General features: G+C 37.7%; 1 protein-coding gene across 1 annotated transcript in view; it reads right to left on the bottom strand.

The window, feature by feature from the left end:
* LOC121303634 (pappalysin-1-like) overlaps positions 1–22,467 on the bottom strand; it is a 188,830-nt gene that overhangs the window by 108,525 nt on the left and 57,838 nt on the right. Inside the window, exon 7 of the mRNA XM_041234437.1 lies at positions 14,533–15,025. Coding sequence (XP_041090371.1) covers positions 14,533–15,025 — 493 coding nt within the window. The remainder of the gene's footprint in view (positions 1–14,532; positions 15,026–22,467) is intronic.

Below are 22,467 nucleotides of genomic sequence, written 5' to 3'. Positions count from 1 at the left end.
GGTGACCCAGACAATGTGTTAATAAATCAATGTGCGAGACACGTGTGCTTCAGTTCCACTCGGTCTAAAAGAGCAGTTCTGCCAGTCAAGTGGCCACAAAGCTTCTAAACCGACAAGATGAGTGCATCAGCGGGCTTACTGTCCTTCGGTTCTGTCGAACACGCTTTGTTCCAACCAGTAAATCTAAACCGCGGCTAGGCTGAATTACAGACAGACCCTCACAGTGATTACCAACAGCTGTTAACACTGACCCATCGCATTTTAAGAAGCAGGGCAATGCTTTGTGCCCTGGATGGGCAGCACAGTGGGTAAATGCACAAGTCTTTGTCTGGTCTGCAATCTACTACAAATTGTAAGGTTTGATATGGCCATTTCCCTTCCTGTTTACAAAGATTTGGCAAACTTTTTTTTTTTTGCATGTAACTTTCTTCCCCCCAAAAAAACCAACGAGGATTGTATTAAAGTGAATCTTAAAGTTTATCTAAAGTATGGTGAAAATTGTAGAGGTTGCAGAATTTACATTGTAAAGAAATTACACTTAAATTTGCTCAAAATCTTATTTTTTTCATTCATCAAGGATGGTGCCATTATTTATATTTACATTGGCAATGTTTTGTTAAAGGTCTGTTTTTAAGGCCATTTTAGTGAATTTAATAAAGCCTGCAGTACAGGAAACCTATTTGAGTGTTTAAGACAGTTTTTTTTTTTTTTTATCAGTTTATTCCAATTTTCAAAACACAAGATATTGTTTCTAAAAACCATCCCTGAAAAAAACAAAACAAAAATACAGGCTGGGCATTTGTCTTTGGTACAAAAAGTTATACAATCAAAACACTGTTTCACACAGATGCACTTACCTAACACCGAACCCAAAAAAAGGGTTTTGCAATTCATTTATACAGGTGGCCACTCCCCAATTCACACTCAATTACATAATTGGGGAATGGCCACACCTGTGATTGTTGGCAGGGCCAGATTTAACCTCATCCCTGCCAACACTTGTTTACACAAGCAGGCTTTGCCCTGCCACAGGCCCCTTGCTACCTCGGGGCCCCATGCATTTGCATGGGTTGCAGTGCCTAAAACCGCTACTGCCCAAATGGTAAAAAAAAAAAATCTTTGTTGTGAATAAAAGGGTCATGAAGCTATAAATCACTGTATGGTATAAGAATGCTTGCTAAAAACAAAACAAAACAAAAAGAAAACATCAATGTCAAAATATTCTGTTGTCAGAAGTAGTTATTTAAAAAGATACTTGAGTTTTGAAATGGGACACTGTGTCACACAAACCTTCCAAACTGCATGAGTGGATTTTATTCAGCATTTTAAACTTGCTGATGGGATAGGACTGCCACATGTCATTATCCTACGAGTGCTCTGAAATGAGCCCTATACTGATATCAAAAACATATTTAAGAAAACCTGAATTTTTACAGTATATTTCTTGATTGTAGAAAGCATAAACCGAGTAGGAAAAAAAAGCACTCCAAACCCTGCCATATCCATATGTGGTACTGTTTATTAGAACATATTGGAGTGCTTTTGAGTGTATGTCGTTTGCATGAGGAGAAACTAGAATGGTGCATAGATCATTAGCAATGCCACGTGAAGGAGTATACCCACTCTGAGTCTTCCATCAATGCGGAGAGCAATAACCAAGACTTCAAACACTTTTTCCAACAATGGTTAGGCAAATGTGAAAATAATGTAAGGTTAGTAGCAATACCATCTTCAATATACTTTGTCTACCTAAAAAAAGAAGTTGAACAACTTCAGAGGCCCCAGTCATAATCACTGACTGTGACACTAACAAATTGGCATAACTTTGTGTTTATCTTAATACTTGCGGCTGGAGTGTGTAATCTATTTTTATATGCTTCAAACTCAGAGTGCAGTGCTTAAAAACTCAAATAAAAGTTGCTGTTTGATCAATACACTGCAGTTAAAAACAAAATTGAAAAGTATGATCTTCTATGGCTGATATTTAATAAATATGTTTGTATTTTAAAGTCAGTGTGTGCAGCTGTTAAACTACAGGAATGTGCTTGCGAGCTGGGTGCAGGGAACTCTCCATTCAGGAAGGGCACTTGGCCACCCAACGTTGGCGTGTAATTATTGACAGTCAATGACAGAAAAGTCTATTTGAAGGTAATCACCCTTATGCATGTCAAGTTAAGTACTTCCTGATGATATATGCAGGGTTTACACAAAAGAATGTGTTTATCAGGTACAGGAATGTGACGACTCCGCTAATCACTGTAACCTGATGATGGGAGCAGCCCAACCGTTCAGGAACACATTGCCCTGTACTTGACAGCAAACACCGCTGGAAACTTCAAAACACACATCCTCCCGTCGCTTCTCACAATGTACAGCTGGTGTGCAGCTGGAAATATCCTTTGCTGCTAGCTTCTGGGTTTCACATGCTCATGCATTGGGGTATGTCACAAAGATGGCCGGAGTGGGGGACATCAGACCAGAAACAAGAACCAGGAAATAAACAGAGAGGTGGAGTTTTGGAGAAGTTGAGTGCTTGCTTGCGCCCAGCATTTAATTAATTAACAGAACAGTAAATAAAAAGATTGTAACAAACAAAAAACACAGGACACGGCACTGGTAGCCAAAATAATCAGACAAACAAAACGGACTAACACTAAACGACACGGTGAGCTGATATTTTACTTTACATTATTATTTTATTATTTATTTTTTTATTATCATTACCTCATTCATTGTCTCCACACCCGTTCTCCACTCACTGAACGCACAACCCCGAGTGAGTGAAAACAAGCAGCTTTTATGCAGCTGTACTGAGACTTGATTGCTAAACAATCATTCAATTGGAGTGGCTGCACAACTGCACGTGAATTAATAAAGTGCAATTCCCCATGCTCACATATTACATTTTACTTGCACGTGAAGTGCTGTGCAATCCTCGTGCCTAAATACACATATACATTTTAAACACTTATGTTACACAGACCCGTTTATATCTGTGTACCAATGACTATACACCAACATTAACACACAACATACAACACAGAATACACACAGGGGCGGGCACTTTGCCACAGGGTAATATTCATGTCTCTTGAAAAAGTACCAGAATATTGATGTAAACTTGAAATGAGCAAAAGGGTGCCAGGTATTGTTTTTTTAGTCAGTAACTGGGTATGTATTTTCTACACCTGCCCACAGTACCTATCGTAAACCATAATAATTCATTCTTCAAGGTCCTGTTTACAGTTTAGTTGTGCACTAGAAGCCAAAACTACAGAGTGTGCTCAAATAGTGCATGCAGCTTCCCCAGTACAGTTTCTTTAGAAGCTGTTACAGGGAGCAGGAAATACTATGTGTGTGTGCCGTATCCAAGCTGGCCAATGCATTCCACTTGCCAGGGTATAGCTGCAGCAAGTCTGTTAAAACTTTACATCAGAATAAAAAATCTGGATACAACTGGCATTGGCAGCCCAGTTATATTCAAACAGTCCACAGTGAAAAAGTTCATTAAGAAACACCAAAAGAATAACAGTCCACTGGTTAGACAGCTAAGACACCAACAAGGTTACTCAATTGCTGTGTAAGATTGTATCTTGTAAACCGCGCTGGTGACAGTGTTCATCACCCTGATTGAAAATGCTTTACTTATTTATCTGTCAGTTGGGCTGGAAGTGTCTAAAGTGTACTATGAAAAAGAGTCAACGGTGATCGTACCCAAAGGAAAAGCTCCAACTCTTGGTAAAATGGCTCTGCCACAGCTCTGATATTTCCCTGTCAGTTGTGCAGGGGGTGCAGCAGAGGCTCACTGGCAGCCCCTGCTCCTGGGCCTCGACGGACTGGAGGGAAGGGAGGACACTGCAGTCTCTTATACTCTTGATGGGTAACACAAATATTATGAATTTCAATGCACACAGTGCAGTAATTATTTCTAAGAAAATACAAGTTTCTTAACTGGGGTTTTCTACTTTTTATAGAGCTGTATGAGCAGTTTTTTTTATAAAAACAGCGGGAAAAATAACAATGATTTTATTTTTTACTTTTCTTTCCTGTCTTGTAAAACCTCGGAGGAAGGGATGTTGCCTTGTTGTTGTCTGTTAATTTACATAAAAATTGAGAATTAAAAATTAAGTTAAAAAATATGGTGTTGTTAATTCATGTTTTTCTGAAATAAACATAAGTTTGATAGCTTTGATATCTATTTTATTTTATTTTTACTTTTTGAAAAAACTTTATTTAACAATTAAATAGAATACACACAATCAATATTTATAAAAACAGATATTATGAAATCAATTCAGATCCACCCAAGGTAAACAAAACAATACATAAAATACTGTGGACACATAACAATTCACATCACAGATACTCCTCCAGATCACCATCGTTAACAGCACACAACACACTGTCTACACACTAGACTTCCTCAAACATTGCTAAATTATGCATTGCCCTATAAAAATTAAAATCCAATCTAACCCTTGTTAATACAAGCATAAATAACAAAAGGGTCAGTATTTAAAACGTCATTCATTTTGTTTTTCCTGCTCTTTAAAATTGCTAATTTGGCCTGTCCAATAATAAAATCCAATATAATCCAGCTGGTGAATTGATAGCTTTGATAGTTTGATAAATACACAAAATAAACTGTAAATGTCCAATAAATGAATAAACACAGAGTGAAAGTTAAGGTACAGTCATAAATACAAGCAATTAAACTGCATCTTATGTGAAAAAAGTGACTTTTTGCCAAACACCTTTTGAAATGTAAACAGTGAACCTTTAATTGATTGAGCAAGTGTTTTGTTGACTTTTGATTAATATTACAAAATAAATCAGAGAGAGATCAAGTTGAACAAACAAACATGTACTTGATTTGCAGAGTTAAATATAAATGTTCCATTAAGAATGTCTTTCTCTGCTTTGACTGTCTCGCAGGACGTGGTGATTTGGGACAAGCCCCACGGAGCACATTTATTTTGTCCTTAATGTTCTCACTGATTCAGCACCAAAAAGCCTTTCATAATTCCTCACCACTTCTTCTGCTAATATATTTGGCTCCTGGTCGGTAAACTTTAGATTCCTCACTCTGTCCTCCTTGGTCACTGCCATTGTGATAAACTCAGACCTGTGCTTAAATTTTCTTTTGCGCACCCTATATATATATATATATATATATATATATATATATATATATATATATATATATATATATATATATATATATATATATATATATATACAGTGCCTTGCAAAAGTATTCAGACCCCTGACCAGTTCTCTCATATTACTGAATTACAACTGGTACATTGAAATTTCGTTCTGTTCGATATTTTATTTTAAAACACTTGAACTCAAAATCAATTATTGTAAGGTGACACTGGTTTTATGTTGGGAAATATTTTTAAGAAAAATAAAAAAACTGAAATATCTTGCTTGCATAAGTATTCAACCCCCACACATTAATATTTGGTAGAGCCACCTTTCACTGCAATAACAGCTTTAAGTCTTTTGGGGTAAGTATGTACCAGCTTTGCACACAGTGTCGGAGTGATTTTGGCCCATTCTTCTTGGCAGATTTGCTCCAGGTTGTTCAGGTTGGTTGGACGACGCTTGTGGACCACAATTTTCAAATAGTGCTACAGATTTTCAGTGGGATTGAGATCAGGACTTTGACTGGGTCACTGTAGGACATTCACCTTTTTGTTCTTGAGCCACTCCAATGTTGCTTTGGCCTTGTGCTTGGGATCATTGTCCTGCTGAAAGGTGAATTTCCTCCCAAGCTTCAGTTTTTTAGTGGACTGAAGCAGATTCTCTTGCAGTATTTTCCTGTATTTTGCTCCATCCATTCTTCCTTCAATTGTAACAAGATGCCCAGTCCCTGCTGATGAGAAGCATCCCCACAGCATGATGCTGCCACCACCATACTTCACTGTAGGGATGGTGTGTCTCGAGGCATGGGCAGTGTTAGGTTTGCGCCACACATAGCACTTTGAGTTTTGGCCAAAAAGCTCTATCTTGGTCTCATCTGACCACAAAACCTTTTCCCACATCGCAGCTGGGTCACTCTCATGCTTTCTGGCAAACTCCAGACATGCTTTCAGATGGTACTTTTTGAGTAACTGCTTCTTTCTTGCCACCCTCCCATACAGGCCAGTGTTATGCAGAGCTCTTGATATGGTTGACTGGTGCACCATTACTCCACTCCCAGCCATTGAACTCTGTAGCTCCTTCAAAGTGATTGTTGGCCTCTCTGTGGCTTCTCTCACAAGTCTCCTTCTTGTTTGAGCGCTGAGTTTTGAGGGACGGCCTTTTCTTGGCAGTGCCTGGGTGGTGTGATGCAGCTTCCACTTCCTGATTATTGATCCAACTGTGCTCACTGGGATATCCAAACACTTGGATATTATTTTGTACCCTTTCCCTAATCTATGCATTTGTATTACTTTATCTCTAACTTCTGTAGAATGCTCTTTGGTCTTCATTTTCCTTCAGATTCACAGCCTTACCAATGATCCTTCAACAGTGGGGTTTTTATCCAGAAAATGTGACAGCAACTTTAATGGTTCACAGGTGGAGGCCAATGGTAAGGTAATTGTGTCCTCGTTAGGGCAATTTCTTTCATCGGTGCAAACTGGGAGCTTCCACAGCACAGGGGTTGAATACTTATGCAAGCAAGATATTTCAGTTTTTTATTTTTCTTAAAAATATTTCCCAACATAAAACCAATGTCACCTTACAATAATTGATTCTGAGTTTCAGTGTTTAAAAATAAAATATCAAACAGAACGAAATTTCAATGTACCATTTGTAATTCAGTAATATGAGAGAATTGGTCAGGGGTCTGAATACTTTTGCAAGGCACTGTATATATATATATATATATATATATATGTATATATATATATATATATATATATATATATATATATATATATATATGTGTGTGTGTGTGTGTGTGTGTGTGTGTGTGTGTGTGTGTGTGTGTATATATATATATATATATATATATATATATATATATATATATATATATATATATATATATATATATATATATAATACCGTGTGTGGAAAATGCATTCATAATTCCATGTGTTGGATTCTGCATGCTGAATTCCGTGCATTGTGACAACTTGCAAATGTATCATTAGAACGCTTTATTTGTGCCTATAATTAGCTTAGTGAATAGAGCGGTCACGCCTTCCTTTTTGCACGCAGTATGGGTTTCCCTTGCCATGCAGTATTTCAAATAACTTACCGCCGTTTAGTGCATGACGCCCTATATCTTGAGTCATTTTCTTTTCTTTTCATTCTCAATGCAGGTGCAGCATTACTGTTTAATTGTTTTTTCTCAAATGAAATTAAAAACAGTATTAGTTTTCATGAATAGTGTGTAACTGAATTTAAAACATTGTGTATCATTAATGTTGCATATTTTTCTTATATACTTTTGATGTATGTGTGAGAATGTAAAGGTAGTACAAACACAAATCATGTAAAACTACATGTTATGACAGTTTCTTTTTTTTCCTTGCCTGTCTTGTAAAACCTTTGAGGAACGTGGATGCACATGCAGTAACCCATACTGAAAAGCAATTTTCTTTTACTTTCATTCTCAATGCAGAATAAAAAAAAAAAAAAAAAAAACACACTGAAAATTCAAGTCTTCGTGCCATCATCTTTAAAAACAAAGCACAACGCAGAGTTCAGAGGTCAACAGGGTGAACAAAGTAGAAACAAAACCAAAAGCAAACCCGCTTTAAACTATTAAAAAAGCCTTTTAGCGTAAAAATCAGCTCATTATTAACCTGACAGTATATATTAAAATATTCAAATAAAAATAAAATTGTACCTGTGCTGCATTTTGTAATCTGTGCAATTTACTAGATCAAGAAATGTGCCATAAATGGATCTCAAAAACAATCTGCTTATTCCCTCCAATACCAGCAACAGCTGCAATTATATTTAGACAATTCCTCATCATTGAGGTCTTTTTCATTTTTCCCGTCTCCCCTTTAAATTTCGTTCTGCTCACTAGATCTATCCATTTCTTTCTACTGTTCTCTGCTCCACTGCAACAGTGTTTACTGCATCTGTGCTCATCTGACACTTCTCTGTGACTAAACTTCCTGACAACTTGCCTAAGACAACTGATTTGTGTTGACCAACCATTTAAAACATGTTGTTAATTTATTCTTTAGAAAAATTGGCTTTCCTTTGCACACCTGCCATTGTATGTAATTACAGAAATCGATTAACGAGTGACTGATTTTTTGAACCGCAGATCACAACAGTGTGATTGCAAGAGACCGCACTTGAGATGTGTTTTATGAAATGTTCACAGCAACGACCTCTGCGTCCTCGCAAGCACATTGTTATCACAGAAATTTGTGTGAAAACTGACTCCTGGTCTCTAACAGCATTACTTGGGACCTGGTGTTCTGTAGCATGGATTTCATTTATAATAATGTATTAAAATATATAAAGGCTGTCATTGGACATAGACATACTCATTGCACACAGAGTGATCTTGGAATACAATTCTGCAGACGGGTTATCCATTGGGATACCATTATAATTCTAGAACATCACCCTGCACTATTATAATACAAGAACCATTATGAGACCACAGCATAAGCAGACATGGGAATGCAATGGATTTTGACCCAGCACTCATGTGATAGCAAGGTAATGCAATGAATTACCAACACAGCATGCTTTAGTCAACATGATTGTGATACCATTGCTATGTCAAAATATAAAAATGTTACTGGGTATTCAGCTCATTACTGTACCAATACAATTGCCCAAGTGCTACATCAATGCTACTTGCATTGCCCCTGCAGATCATTTGGGAATGAAGCATCATAGTACTTGCTGGCTATGTCCTGTGGCTTAATACTGTTATACCCTGTGTATTAATTGCTACTTGAGTAGACGTACAATGCTATTTTAATACCGTTATACCCTGTGTATTAATTGCTACTTGAGGATATGTACAATTCTATATATTTTTTTTAAATAAAAGGGGGGCAGTATGAATGCTGATCTGAGCTTTGTGGAACAAGATATTGTTGACCTTGATAAATATTGAAGCTTTCCTAGCAGAAGTCACTCAGGACAGCAGACCATATTTTGGTACCATTCCTGAGGGGGGAAGGTCAGCCACAGTCTGCAGTCCCCTCTGAAGGTATGCTTTATATTCCAAAAACAGCTCAAATTACAGCTTGGCATTCTATTGGCAGAATCTGTGCGTGCCTGCCCCAGATATCCTCATGACGAGATAAAGGGCCAATGATCCTTAAATGTTGTGTTGGCCGTGGCTCTCAGAGGTTTAAAAGGAGTCTCGTCCCTATGCATTCTAGGGAGGTGTCTTCATGAAGTGTCATAGTCTGGTACCTCCTCCCAATTTACAGGCTCACTGCAATTCAAAATCCTACCCTAACTGGTGCTACAGAACACCATTAGAGGAGGTAATCTACGTGTGCAATTGACCTAGTGCTCCATTTTAATATATACTGTACTATAAGTAAAGCGAACCCATCAAGATACAAGCCTCTTGTAAATAGAAAAGACAATTACAATGATGTACTCATGTCACACTATAGTGGTGTTCAATTGTAAAACAATAGATACAGCTAGGTTGTTTATTTTACACTCCCCATGGGGTTCATCATTCATCAGAGGCTTTAACTGAAACACAGTGAATGTAACCCCTTGTTACCTTGTATGTTTCTGCCAAAACTAGTCAAGAGGCTGCCTGTAAGCTAACTACTACTCTGACAGAGGTGACAAACAGGAATGTGTTTTACTGTTAAACAAAATTCAATTGGAAACAATTTTGATATTTGAATTAAAGGAGATAAAATTGAGACAGTCTCGGATTTTAAATATTTATGAATAATAATGGATTCTCAGTGATCTTTTAAAAAACACATTAAAAAGGTGATAAATACGACACAATACAATCTGTATTATTTTAGGTATATTAAAAGTAATTTGTCAACAAATGCTGCTAAATTATATTTGCACTGTATGATTCTATCGCATTTAGTGTACTGTATAAACACTTGGTCACAAACAGGGAAATCTGTGTTCAGCCAAACCATTCTGTATAAACAAAGCCTAAAAACTCTAGACAAAAAAAAAAAACAAAAAAAAAAAAACTATGAGATTTCAGCATTGTGAAATTCTTACAAAATACAATTTAAGTTTTGATAATGCTATACATTATTCATATGGAGTTCTGCTTTTTAAGTCTCTGCATGGACTTGCTCCTTCAACATTAAAAGAATTGATTACACTCCGTTCTGAATTTAGCAACAGAATCACCAGAGCAGCCGTCAAAGGTAATTGCATGGAGGCAAGACATCGTACTAAATTTGCACAAACTGCATTCTCAGTTAAAGGTGTAATACTTTGGAATTCATTAACAGATGAACTTAGGGATTTTGTTTATAAACTGAAAGTATGGTTACAATCAAAGCAAACATGCATTCATTGATTGGGAGGGTTGTATTGTTGTATACTCTGCAATTGATTGTTGATTTGTTTATCTTTGTTCTCACCTGCCCAGGGACTACCAATGAAATGCATCATATGACATGTACTTTTATGTTAAAAATTGTAAAATTTCCCTGTCAAATAAACAGAAAAAATGAAGTGCTACAGCAATGAATCTTCATTTACTGATGCACTTGATATGTTTCAGTATTATTTGTACTTTTAGTTTAGCAGGATATCTGGTATCTTTCCTGGAACAGGTTTAGAGGCATTCCTGTCATGTTTAAAAGTGGATTCAAATACTAGACACTGTTATGTTCAATGGTGCCTTCCACAACTGTAGGAGTTAATTCAATCAGGTTTGAGGGGAACAGAAACATATTAAACGACTTATGCAAGGAGAATGCACACGCAATTTCTCATGTAGAAGCACGTGTTTCACAACAAGGTTTGCTGGGCTCTGCTGAAGAAGCCTGAGGACTGAAACATTTTGACGGTAAGTCTTTGACTTATGCAAATGGTTTGAATATCAGAAATAATTAAAAGCTCCATATGTTCTGCTCATTGCATAAAGAAATTGTATCAGACAGACATGACCTGGGCCTGTACCGCTAGCAAAAAAAGGATGCCAAACTTTATTTGCTCCCATATTTATCATTTTCCCCCACCCATTCTTCTAAATGTCATTTCTGTGTAATCCGAGCATTTATAAACATCCCTTTCTTTGAATTCTTTATCCCTTACGTATACCACAACCCAAGATCAGATTGTTTTATGAAAACAACATAAAATCAAATCATATAGTGATAAAATAAAGCAAATGAACCCCCGTGGCAAGGTCCATGCATTTTATCACAGTGGATTTAAACAAACAGCACAGCACATGTGGAGAGGCTTCCAGCACAGGATACACTGGCACCTCTTCAGAGTAGCGTTCCCATGAAATTCATAGGCAGGGCTAATTGAAAGGTACACACTGGTTCCATCGTGAGATATAGACTGAGGCTGTTCACTCCAGTCATATTGAAACCAGCTGCAAGGGGTCTGGCAGGTTAATGTTATTAATCTAAACTTGGACCTTTTATAATCTAAAATAGCAGAGAGATGAAGTTGCTTTATTTTGACTGCTGGAGAAGCAAGCACTGTCATTAGTCTGCTGTGCACCATATATTTAAAACTGCTGGCTGGACTGGACTCGCTGCTTATCACAAATCGTAATATTGATAATGAATTGTACAACTGTATGAGATTTGACCTTTATCCTGGGGTTACAACTTGGCTTGCTACTATTCGATTTTAATTTTTTGGCCAAATCAACAATTAATATCAACATTAATTTTTGTAAGAAATTACCATTTTTATCTTTATTTTTCAATTGAAGCAGAGAATGGGTGAAATTGACCTTTATGCTTAAAAAAAAAACACGAACCAGACTTTTTATGCCATTGAAAAACATTTCATTCAGCGAAACCCCTTTATCATATTCAACATGCAACAAAACCATGGTTACCAACATTCTAATTGAAATGACGTTTAGACACAGCAAAGCTATACCTTGTAAAGCTAAAGTTCCTACACAAATTAAAAAATGGTCTCAAATAAACTGTAGAAAACGCAGTAGAAAAAAGTGTATCACACAGACTTTTATAGCATAGACTTAGAACAAAAAAAAAATATTTAACAAAACGTTAGATAGCTGAACAGAACTAACTTGCACTTATTATCCAGAGTCTGCGCGCCACTCCTCTCCTGCTTCAGCACAGCTGGAGTCACTGAAGGCAAGGCAGATGGGCCCGCTTTGTCCTGACATGGAGACTTCAGCCATCGATCAGGGGATTGTGCACAATAGTCATTAAGTGTTTTCCTCTTGCGCCCCATTTTCAAATCAAACTAATAACTGTCACCTATAGCAAAAGCTTACCTACACCTTAACCCGTTAATTTCAAAGTAGGCGCTTTGAATGACAGGCGCTGTAGCTGGCAAATGAAAGTGCACAGTCAGTGCAGTGATTGACAGTCATTTAAACGAATGAGAGCATTCTAGAGCTGCTTCAGTCAGAACAGGATGAAATGACTGACGGTGAAATTACAGTAGCCACTGAGATGACTGACAGCGACCCCTAGCCATTCAGAGTGGAACGGAGACGGGACAGACAGCAAGTATTAAAACTACACAGACTATAGATGATTTCTAAATTATAATTTTGGTATGAAACAAAAAACAGTGAGTGGTTTTACCAACGTTTATCATACATAAATTTATTTCAGTCGAACTCATATTTTTTGGGAATTCAACATTTAACGCTTTACCGATTAATATCAAAAAGTAGTAAGCCTAGTTATAACCAAGCCAGCACATTCCATTCCATTAGCTTATTCAAGGAAGGGGTAGATATACAATAGATGAAAAGCTCAAATAACACAAGGAAAATTACAAGGACAATAGCACTAAAAGGTAATGAGAGGTCAGAAAAAAAACAAAGCAAAACTTGCTTTAAGAAAATACTGAGCAAGCCGCTACTGTGGTCGCTGTTTGCAGCAGCGCGGTTGAAGCGGAATGTTCTCCTGCTTCCTCTAGTGATGTCCAACTGGCATCAATCTCAACATTGTCTCTCAGTCACACCATGTTGCGTCATGCCCTGTGCAAACAAGGTGGATAGATTTATAACACCCTCTGTGCTGCTGGACCTGTGCTGACATGATTAACAGCCTAATTTCATCCATCTTACAGTTACAGTTCACTATTTAACCATGCTTTCTCCTTGCAGGTCATTTCTAACTGGGTCTCTTGTCTACTGCCAGAACACTCCCATGATGAGATAAAGTTGTGGTAGCTTGTTTGAGAATGCTTTTTCTGAAATTGGAAATCCAAATACCCTAGCCCAAGCTCTTATTAATAGAGTGTGCTGCTTCCTACAAATCTTTAAAACACATCAGCTCAATCAGTCAATCAATCTACTACAGTGGCACCCTTACTCGTGTTGTCCTTGGCCCTGTGTCAACAAGATTAGAAGAGCATGTTGGAGAAACAGCTCTCCACAATAAACTGATACAGAACTTGCATTTGCCAGTTTGTTCAATATAGAAAAAATGTGCAGGAAAAAAAAAAAAAACATTTTCATAGGGGTTTACAACATAAACTAGAGAAAGATAAAGAGTAATGTGGAGCCTTGTCTTAATAGGAATGTGAAGGTTTTAATAAATGTAACTCATATCTGTTATTCATTTGCAAAAATGTTTTTCTTCAAACAAGATGTGAAGCCGAGAATGTGATTACTGTAAAAACACTTCTTGGTGAACATTTTGCTTAGATTACCTAAATCCTGCAGGAACAGAAGGCCAGCCACTGTTTCAACTGCAACAAGAGTCAATAAGTGAGGGAAGACAAACACAGCAGGAACGCTGGTCTTGAGTTCTTGAAGTCTTTACTTATAAATGTATTATTTGAAGAACAATTGTGTTATCCATTTATGCCACAAGTAATCAACCATGTACTCATTGAAAAATTGCAGTGCTTGTTTTTAAGAATTAAGAATTGCCGTTACTGTGTGGAGCAATGAATTCCTTATTGTGATGTTAGAGCCACAAATAATACAAACCCGCTTAGGAACACCCACAAGGCTATTACTAAAAGGACCAAATGACTGTCCAGAACTACAATGCACTTATGGATACTCTAATAGATTGGTTTTATTTCAATTTCAGGTATAACCTGGAAGGTTATATTTGTATCACCTTCCCACATTGTGGCCAAAAAATCAACTTTAAAATCATATAAAAGGAGCCCAGCATTTGCTTTTTTGTGCACCAGTATAGTATACACTCTCATTTCACCACACCTGATTCCTCAATCGCTTGTGAACCTTCCCTAGCGAGACACTTAATTAAAAGTACCAGTAATACTTCCAATAACTTATCCCTCTGCGTATCTTCAGCTCTGAGACCCTGACATATAACCCTTATCCACTAACTCACCCCTCGATGTATTTCCGGCTCTGAGAACCTGACCCATAACCCTTATCCAAGAACTCACCTGTCGACGTATCTCCGGATCAGGTCTGACACCATGATGTTTGGCCTGTTTGGAAAGGGGGGATCCCGGATCACTTTGTACTGCATGGGCTTGCACTGCATACAGAGGGGGCTGTGAGGAGTGGAGGTAAGCAGAGCAGCGTCGATTTCCAGCTGCTCGTCCATGGTGTAGATCTGGACAGCGTAGACTTCCTCACTCACAGACAGCTTCACGGTCAAGGGAACCTCGCAGAAGACAGTTTGCGGCCCGAGGGGCACGGTGTTGCCAGACACTGTCAGCAGCTTGATGTTGGTGATTGCTCCAGAGGCAGTACCCTCCATGTAAGTGACCCAGACAGTCAAGGAGTCTGTGACCAGAGGGTAGCGGAACTCCAGCTGTAGCATGCAGCCCTGGGGTTCAGGACAGGCCGGGGGGACAGTCTGCTGGTCCACCCCAGCGTATGGGCTCCACGTCCGCACACTCGTCTCACAGGCCTGCTCCACATCGGGGGGACCTGGGGGGAGAAGTCAGACAAGAAAGGGCTTTGACATTTACAGGTGTGTTCATTAAACTAGAAAAACCAGGGGCTGGACCAATATGCTGTTAACATGTGCTTCCAGCTAACATCACATAGTGTAAGTTAAATATTAATATGGTTGCATTGTTATTTCTGAATTTAGGTAAGGTAATTTGGGTAATAGTCAGTATTTAATATTATTAGACTGCAAGCCAGCCCTTGCAATCCAAGACGTCTTTCCTGGCAAACGATTAACAGTTCCTTTTACTTAAAAAGAAATGTTATAATGTTTTAAAAGCAAAGTAAGTTAAAAACGACATCATACACGTTTCATACAGACAGTTTGACAAACGATACAATTCAATACGATAGTCAGCCTCTTCTGAGAAGAGGACCAAGAGCGACACACTAAACCCAGATCATTTTTAATGAACATTGCATTGACAGCAGAGGTGGTTCTATTGACATGAATACACATTTTTTAAAGATTAGAGCAACTCAAAGAAAAACAAAGAAAAGTTACTCAGATGTTAATTTGTATAACACATGTACCCTAATAAATATATAAACTTAGGGACATTTACACCCTGATTTTGTTTGCCATAAAAGACACATTAATAAAAGGCCATGCACAATCTCTAGTTTCAGATAATGATGTGGTAATTTTGTTGTTTTTGGTTGAGGCCCAAGTGATTTTTGTGAAGCTGTCAAGAGAGAAGAATAGAATGTAAAGGATTACACTCAACTACTAGAGTCTATCTTAAAGTTTCACCAGGATATTAAAGACAATCTTAGTCTATTCTCAATGGAATCCAATGCAAGGATTTTGCCCACCACCAGGGAAGCCTGTGCTAAAGAAATGGCCTGTTTTATTTATTTTTCCCCACATTCAGAATATCACACATTATTTCTGTTCATGCTGTGCTTCTCCCTTCCCTCCCAATAGTAGGCCCCTCACTCCCACGCAAGCACTGTGCAAGAGCCAGAAGGACAGATGAGAAGAGCCAGACTTTCCGAGAGGCCATCGCTGTTATTCCTATTGCAACACCACATGTACCAGAAAGGACCCTCTCTGGGAGGGCGAACAACACAAACTCTCTCCGCTTAACAGTGGACTGTGGTCCACCCAACTGCAGGCAGAAACTGTCCAGCTTGCTGGTTTATTCCAGAAGTGTGTGTGTTTGCAAATCCGCACACCAAGGCCAGGGGCAGTAGCCCTTTCTGCAATGCAAAGGCACAAACAGAGACACACACGCATCCTTTTTTTTCATAGAAAACCAGCATGTTTTTTGTGTTCCTAATTCATACATCGCTCCTCATGTATTGAATGATTTCAAATGACCTGCAAGCAAAGGGGTTATGTGTTTTCTGGACCTCTGATTCAGTTTTCTCAAGTGTAATTCACAGAGGCTTTTGAAGACAAATAGTTTCACGTCATGTGTTAAGAATGGAAATGGGTCGTTTCACCGACATGAACAATATATTGTTGGAGGAGAGAGAACATGCACTGGGTTTCATGTGTGTGACCCAGCCATCATTTAAACAGCAGTGCTACTGCTTCTCTGCAGTCTGGTGCATTCAAATACAGCTCTTCAGAGCCCTGACCCTGCAGGAGGTTGTATCCCAATACCAGTGAGATCGGAGCGGTGCTGATAGCGCTGCTCCAGGCCTCTCTATTTGCAAGACCCTCTCGCTCAGGGCTTCTGCATATTTTCTCCCAAAATATTTCACTGCTAATTTTACTCTGCTGGCTTTGATACAAGTGCTCAGCATTCAAACACTCGTGGGCTTTCCCAGCCTATTTTAGAAACCCAGCCCTGAGAACTGGTGTTGTGTGCACTCCTCTGAATTACCATTACTGTTCTTATTGTGTTTAATATTTTAGTGGTGGTACTGCAATATTGGTTTGGTTTACATGAAAATCAACTCTACAGTCATTACTGTGTGACGTTGTCATGCAAATACATCGTGAAACAGTACAAGGTCATCCTTTTGGCAGCACAACTTTAAGGGCAGGGTCAATCGCTTTCTCACGATAAAAATAGCTGTAAACACCCATGTAAACCGGAGCAGGAATCTTGCTTGTGGCTCACGAGGTTTCAGCAGTCAGGATCCCATTCTTCTGACTTAATAACACGTAATCTCCAGCAGAAAGGCCTTACAAAACACACACACACACACAAAATGTACATTTATGGACTACTTTAACAATAGAACCGCTGCGGTTATACTCATAGCTACAACTGCCGCTAGCAGTCATTGTCACAGTACATTTTAAACAACATCAGTATTAAAATGAAAGACAACTATCGGATACAACTCAAAGGTTTGATTCAAGCACATCATATCAAACATCTGTACAGTCGAAACACCGTATTTAAACGAACAATTAAAAATAAGTGTTTATTTTCTAACTTACCACATATAAAGCGCTACTTCAAAAAATGAAAAATTACAATAAAATAAACATTAAAAATATATTGTGTAAACAGGCTTATGTACATACAAAACTAAAACAAAAGTAGTTTTTAATCTCAAACAAAAGTAATATATGATTTCTCTTGCATGTGTGTCACTTACAGCTTTGCAGCTTTCTGATCGAAATATTTCTGCTGAAGCCCTGTAGCTATGAAACCTACTGATATTTTCCGTGGTGAATTCCTTGTACATAACGAAGGAACAGATGGCTGCCAGATCCAGTAGATTTTTATAACAGACTTGTATATAAAAAAAAGTAGTAAAACTTGTACTTAGTAGAAATTATATTTGATCTAATTGTGTGTGTGTGTGTGTGTGTGTGTGTGTTGGAAAGGTAACCAGACAAACAAGCACTAATGCGCAGCTTAATTCAAAATGTGCGAGACAACACGTGGATTCATTTCTCTTGTTAATGTTTTTATCTTCATGGCAACACATGGAGCTCTCCTCACGATATTCAGAGCTGTTATTTTCCTACTTAGTAAGCAGACACAGGCATTTAAATATCCCCTCCCCTAATTGACTATGAATTCTGCATTGGTACAGCCGATTTTTTTTCCTAAATCAGAACTGCATAGCAACACGTTTCCTGACAAGTACCACAAACACGTCATGAGGAAGACTGTCATGACTTGTGCATGTAAACACCGCCATTGATATTTATAATTCTGCTCTGGTCACTAAGAAAAGCAATATTCATATTCAGACAGAGTAGAGTGCGGATAACTCTCCAAATACAAATCAAATAACAAAACAATACAAAAATGTCGTTTTGGCAGTTTGAGCATAACAATTATATTTATTATTTATCATAGATTTGTTTTGTTTTTATTGGTACTTATTTAAAGCTATTATTATTACTTTTTTTCATATTACATAACCTGAAATATCACTTATTGTGTTTCTCCAGCTAAAAAAAAAATAATAAAATCACATGCAGTATTGCAATAACATTTCCAAATCAGAAATGAAACAGCTCAAACGTTTAATTTAGGAGCTCGTGAGTATTCATTTTAAAATAGGTGGGTTTTTTTCAGACAAAAATCAAGCTAATTTGGATAAATAACTGAGAATCTGTCCTCAGGGGTGTTAGACACAAAATGCTGTGTTAAATATGCACGGGAACACCGCCAATCGTTCAGACAGCAAGGCTAACTTTCAACATAAAACAACATTACTTTCACTTCAGAAAAAAAGGAGCAATACTTAAGTAGAACAAAAAATAAATTGATACAATGTTTACAAGACTTGGAAAAGCTAGTTTTAAACAAGGTAAACCAGTGTTAAAAGACACTGCTTAAACACATTCTAAACCGTGTATAAGAAATGAACCTACAGTCTAACTTATCCTGTAAACAGATGTTATCCCATGTGTGCACAGAACACTACAGCGCATAAAAACATTTTCCAACTACTATGAAAAGTGCAAATTGTGGCCACTGTCTGAATATTGTTGGTGTCGCTGTACAAAATAATGTCACAATGTAATGAACATATATTTTTTCTTTAATGTTTTTGTTCTCAAGGAAAGGTTTCTTCTGCATTGCAACCTCACAGGGCAAGACAGTTGTTTCCCTTAGTGACAATACTATCTGCCCTAAGAGAGAAGGGAACATCTGGAAAATGGAGGCTTGTTCTTGGCAGATCCCAACAAGCAGCTGGTTAAACAGGAGCCCTGCTGGCCTGTGCGGCTGCTTGGGAAGCTTATCCAGGCCTGACCACTTCTATAGGGGTCACTGTGGTCTCAGGAAACCAGAGGAGAGACGCGCGTCCATAGGAAGACAGACAGACAGACATGACTGAGGAAACCAGAGGACAGGAGTGTGACCATAGGATGACAGTCAGACAGACAGACAGACAGACAGAGCACAACCTGAAACAGAAACACAACCTTTCCAAACATCCCCTGCCTTCTTAAAAGGTTCTTACAAACAAAACAAAAACAAAAACAAAAAGAAAACATCAGTCTGTTTATTGTTTAACAAAAACAGTTTGAAAATAAAAAAGGCAGTTTCCTCTTACTGCCAAAGGAGAATGCTGCAAGTAAAGGGGGGGGGGGGGGGGGGGGGGGGGGGGGGGGGGGGGGGGGGGTGGTGGTGGGGGTGTTCCTACAGCAAAAAGTACTTGTAATGTAAACCAGGCTGTAAAGTTGGTTTACATTACAAGGCTTCCTCGGTCATTTGAACACAACAATGTTTCTGGAGTCAAAGCATGTCAGCCATATGGGGAAGCAGCGGGTTGGTTAATGAGAGGAAAGAAAGCGTTGAAGTTGGGGAAGTGCAAGTATTTAGATAGATCAATAGATAGATAGATAGATAGATAGATAGAGTCTTTCAAAACTACACATGAGACTAACATAGTGTTTATTCATTAAAAAAAAATAGACATTGAAAAAACATTCTTGAAATAACTCCCAAGTTAAAGATTTGTGACTAGGACTCACTGTTACAACTGCACTGGAGCCAACATGTCAGCAAACAGAAGTGGAGCAACACTTAAGATAATGATAACCCTCTTTGAGAATACACACTTCTGAATATTGGCTCTGCATCTCGTAAGACTCTTAAAGCAAGGCTTTACACTGGGAGATATAAAGATATTGCGGCAGATTTCAACTTTCCTGTGAACAATTTCTCAACCATTCTGAAAAAACTAGGGTACAATAATACAGGCCTATGAACAGCAAACTGCAGGTGCAGGACGTCAGCGTTTCTGATTTGACCAATACCCTGATGTTGAGGACGCCTTGCTTTCATGGGTTAAAAATGCCTTTGATCAGAACATGACACGCAGGTTTCAAGTGCATTTCATTTGCAATGTATACTTTTTACAAGTTAATTTACAGATGTATGTTCAATAAAATGCACAGTACTTTTACATTTATAATACTTTTCATTGTACTGAAATTGAACTTTGATTTCAGTTTTATTGTAACTTCAATAAAAACTGACAGTATGCATTTGACTTGGATTCCTGATAACAACAATAAGGCCTGGTTCATACTTCTGTCGCAGATGCATGTGATACCTCAGGTGAGCAGGCATCTATAAAAGCTGTGCAGCTTCTCTCTGCCATGCAGCGAATGTTGACATTTTTCAACACTATCCCACCCTATGCGATTTCAGGTCACAGATGTATGAGAAAATGTTGGACGACTTTCCAAAAAAGACACACATCGGAAGAGTGTAGAGGATGTAATTCCGACCTGTCACACAAATTATGTTGGGTTTTGAAGTATGAACCAACCTTAACAGATTTTTTGCTGGTTCTTAGAAATGTGTATTAATGAGAGTTGACTGTATGTATGTATGCATGTAACAGTGCCTCAGTTTCCCCCAGGCACTTCAAATCCAGGCCGGTAATTCGTGGTGATGTCTGGCCTTGTCTTTACCTGCTTGTCTACAAGTTTTCATGACTGACAGGAATACATTATTTCTGGTTTTAACCACGCCGTCAGCAGAGATGTTAAAACTTCTACTGTTGAAATATCTATTTTGTCCAGCTCAGCGTTATAAAACTGGAGACTGAATATCTGTTCCCAGTTGAACTTCTTGCCCTGGCATAAAATTCTCTTATGTTGTTAAGATGTTTTGGACTTATTTCCTTAAAATGAATGTCCATATATTTTTTTCTTTAAGCCAGTCTTCAAGTACATTAACAGCCCATGCTGTAGTTTTTTGGGTTTTTTTCAGACTTTGTTTTCTTTGATTTCATTTAGCTGTTCCTCATCTACTGTTATGTGTCTACTCAACAGTTGCTGGTGCACTTATTTTATTTTTACTGTTGTCTTTAAATTGGAAAGTTGGTGTTGTACCAGTTATCTGGAATTTCATCCCCAAATATATTAAAAGAAATTGGTGGAAAGTCACTCATTTTTGGCAGTGGTTTTATAACTAATAACAAATATCATATCAGTTTACATGAAATTTAGAATGCAGTGGTGCGTAGTGATTTATTCAGTGTGAAGTGGCTCATTAGTATGCAAGCCATGCTATACACTATGTATATGTACAGTCATGTGATGCTGTTTAACCAATCAGGGGTTGATATTTTTCCAAGACAAGTTAGAAATTATATATATATATATATAATATATATTTATATATATATATATATATATATATATATATATATATATATATATATATATATATATATATATATATATATATATATATTATATATATAAGTAAAACACAGTGCAGTAAACATGTTATTTTTCAAACGTTCTGTGGATGATGTCATGATTATGTCAGAATAGAATGTTATTTCAAAGAGGCTCCAAAATTCCTAGTTTGACGATAAACTCACATTCCCTTTATTTCTTAGCAGCATTTTGTTCCACAGCACTGACTGATCCCACAGATGGTGATGTCTTCAGCAATGTGATTATCATTGTTGAAATGACGAGCTAATGGAAATGTAGTGGTGTTGATTCAAATGCTACAGAAATGTTCCACAAAGTGGTCTGCTAAACACCTTTTAGTTTCCCCAATGTACAGCATGTTACATTTCTTGCAGATAATGCAGTGTATTACTCCTTTAGAGGGGCATGTAAAAGGGTTCTGTTTGGGTGTTAATGTACTTACAGGTAATGCATCGTCATGGAAGTGTGCCTTTTGAAAGTCGAATCGCGCTGTGGACTACATATCCTCTTAGATTCCTGATTCTTCTATAGGACATCATGGCGTGAATCTTGTAAAAAGGGATTGTACAAGGGTCTTGATGTAAAGTTTTCAAGTTTCTTTGCATGATGTAGGTAGGGTGATAGTGAGGACCAGAGGAATTGTGTCATCTGTATATTCTTTACTATTACTATAGAATGCAACCTCTCTGTTTATATTAGAAATGCAGGATTTAGCTTCAGTAATGATCATGTCTGGAAACCCACAATTAAAAAAAACCTAAAACACACATTTTCTCACTTTTAGTAAAAAAGTCAATAATCGCTGAAAATCCAC

This window comes from Polyodon spathula, chromosome 34 (genome assembly GCF_017654505.1).
Source record: "Polyodon spathula isolate WHYD16114869_AA chromosome 34, ASM1765450v1, whole genome shotgun sequence".
Lineage (NCBI taxonomy): Eukaryota > Metazoa > Chordata > Actinopteri > Acipenseriformes > Polyodontidae > Polyodon > Polyodon spathula.
Note: the sequence above shows the minus strand (reverse complement) of the source record. Positions and strands in the feature narration are given on the sequence as shown.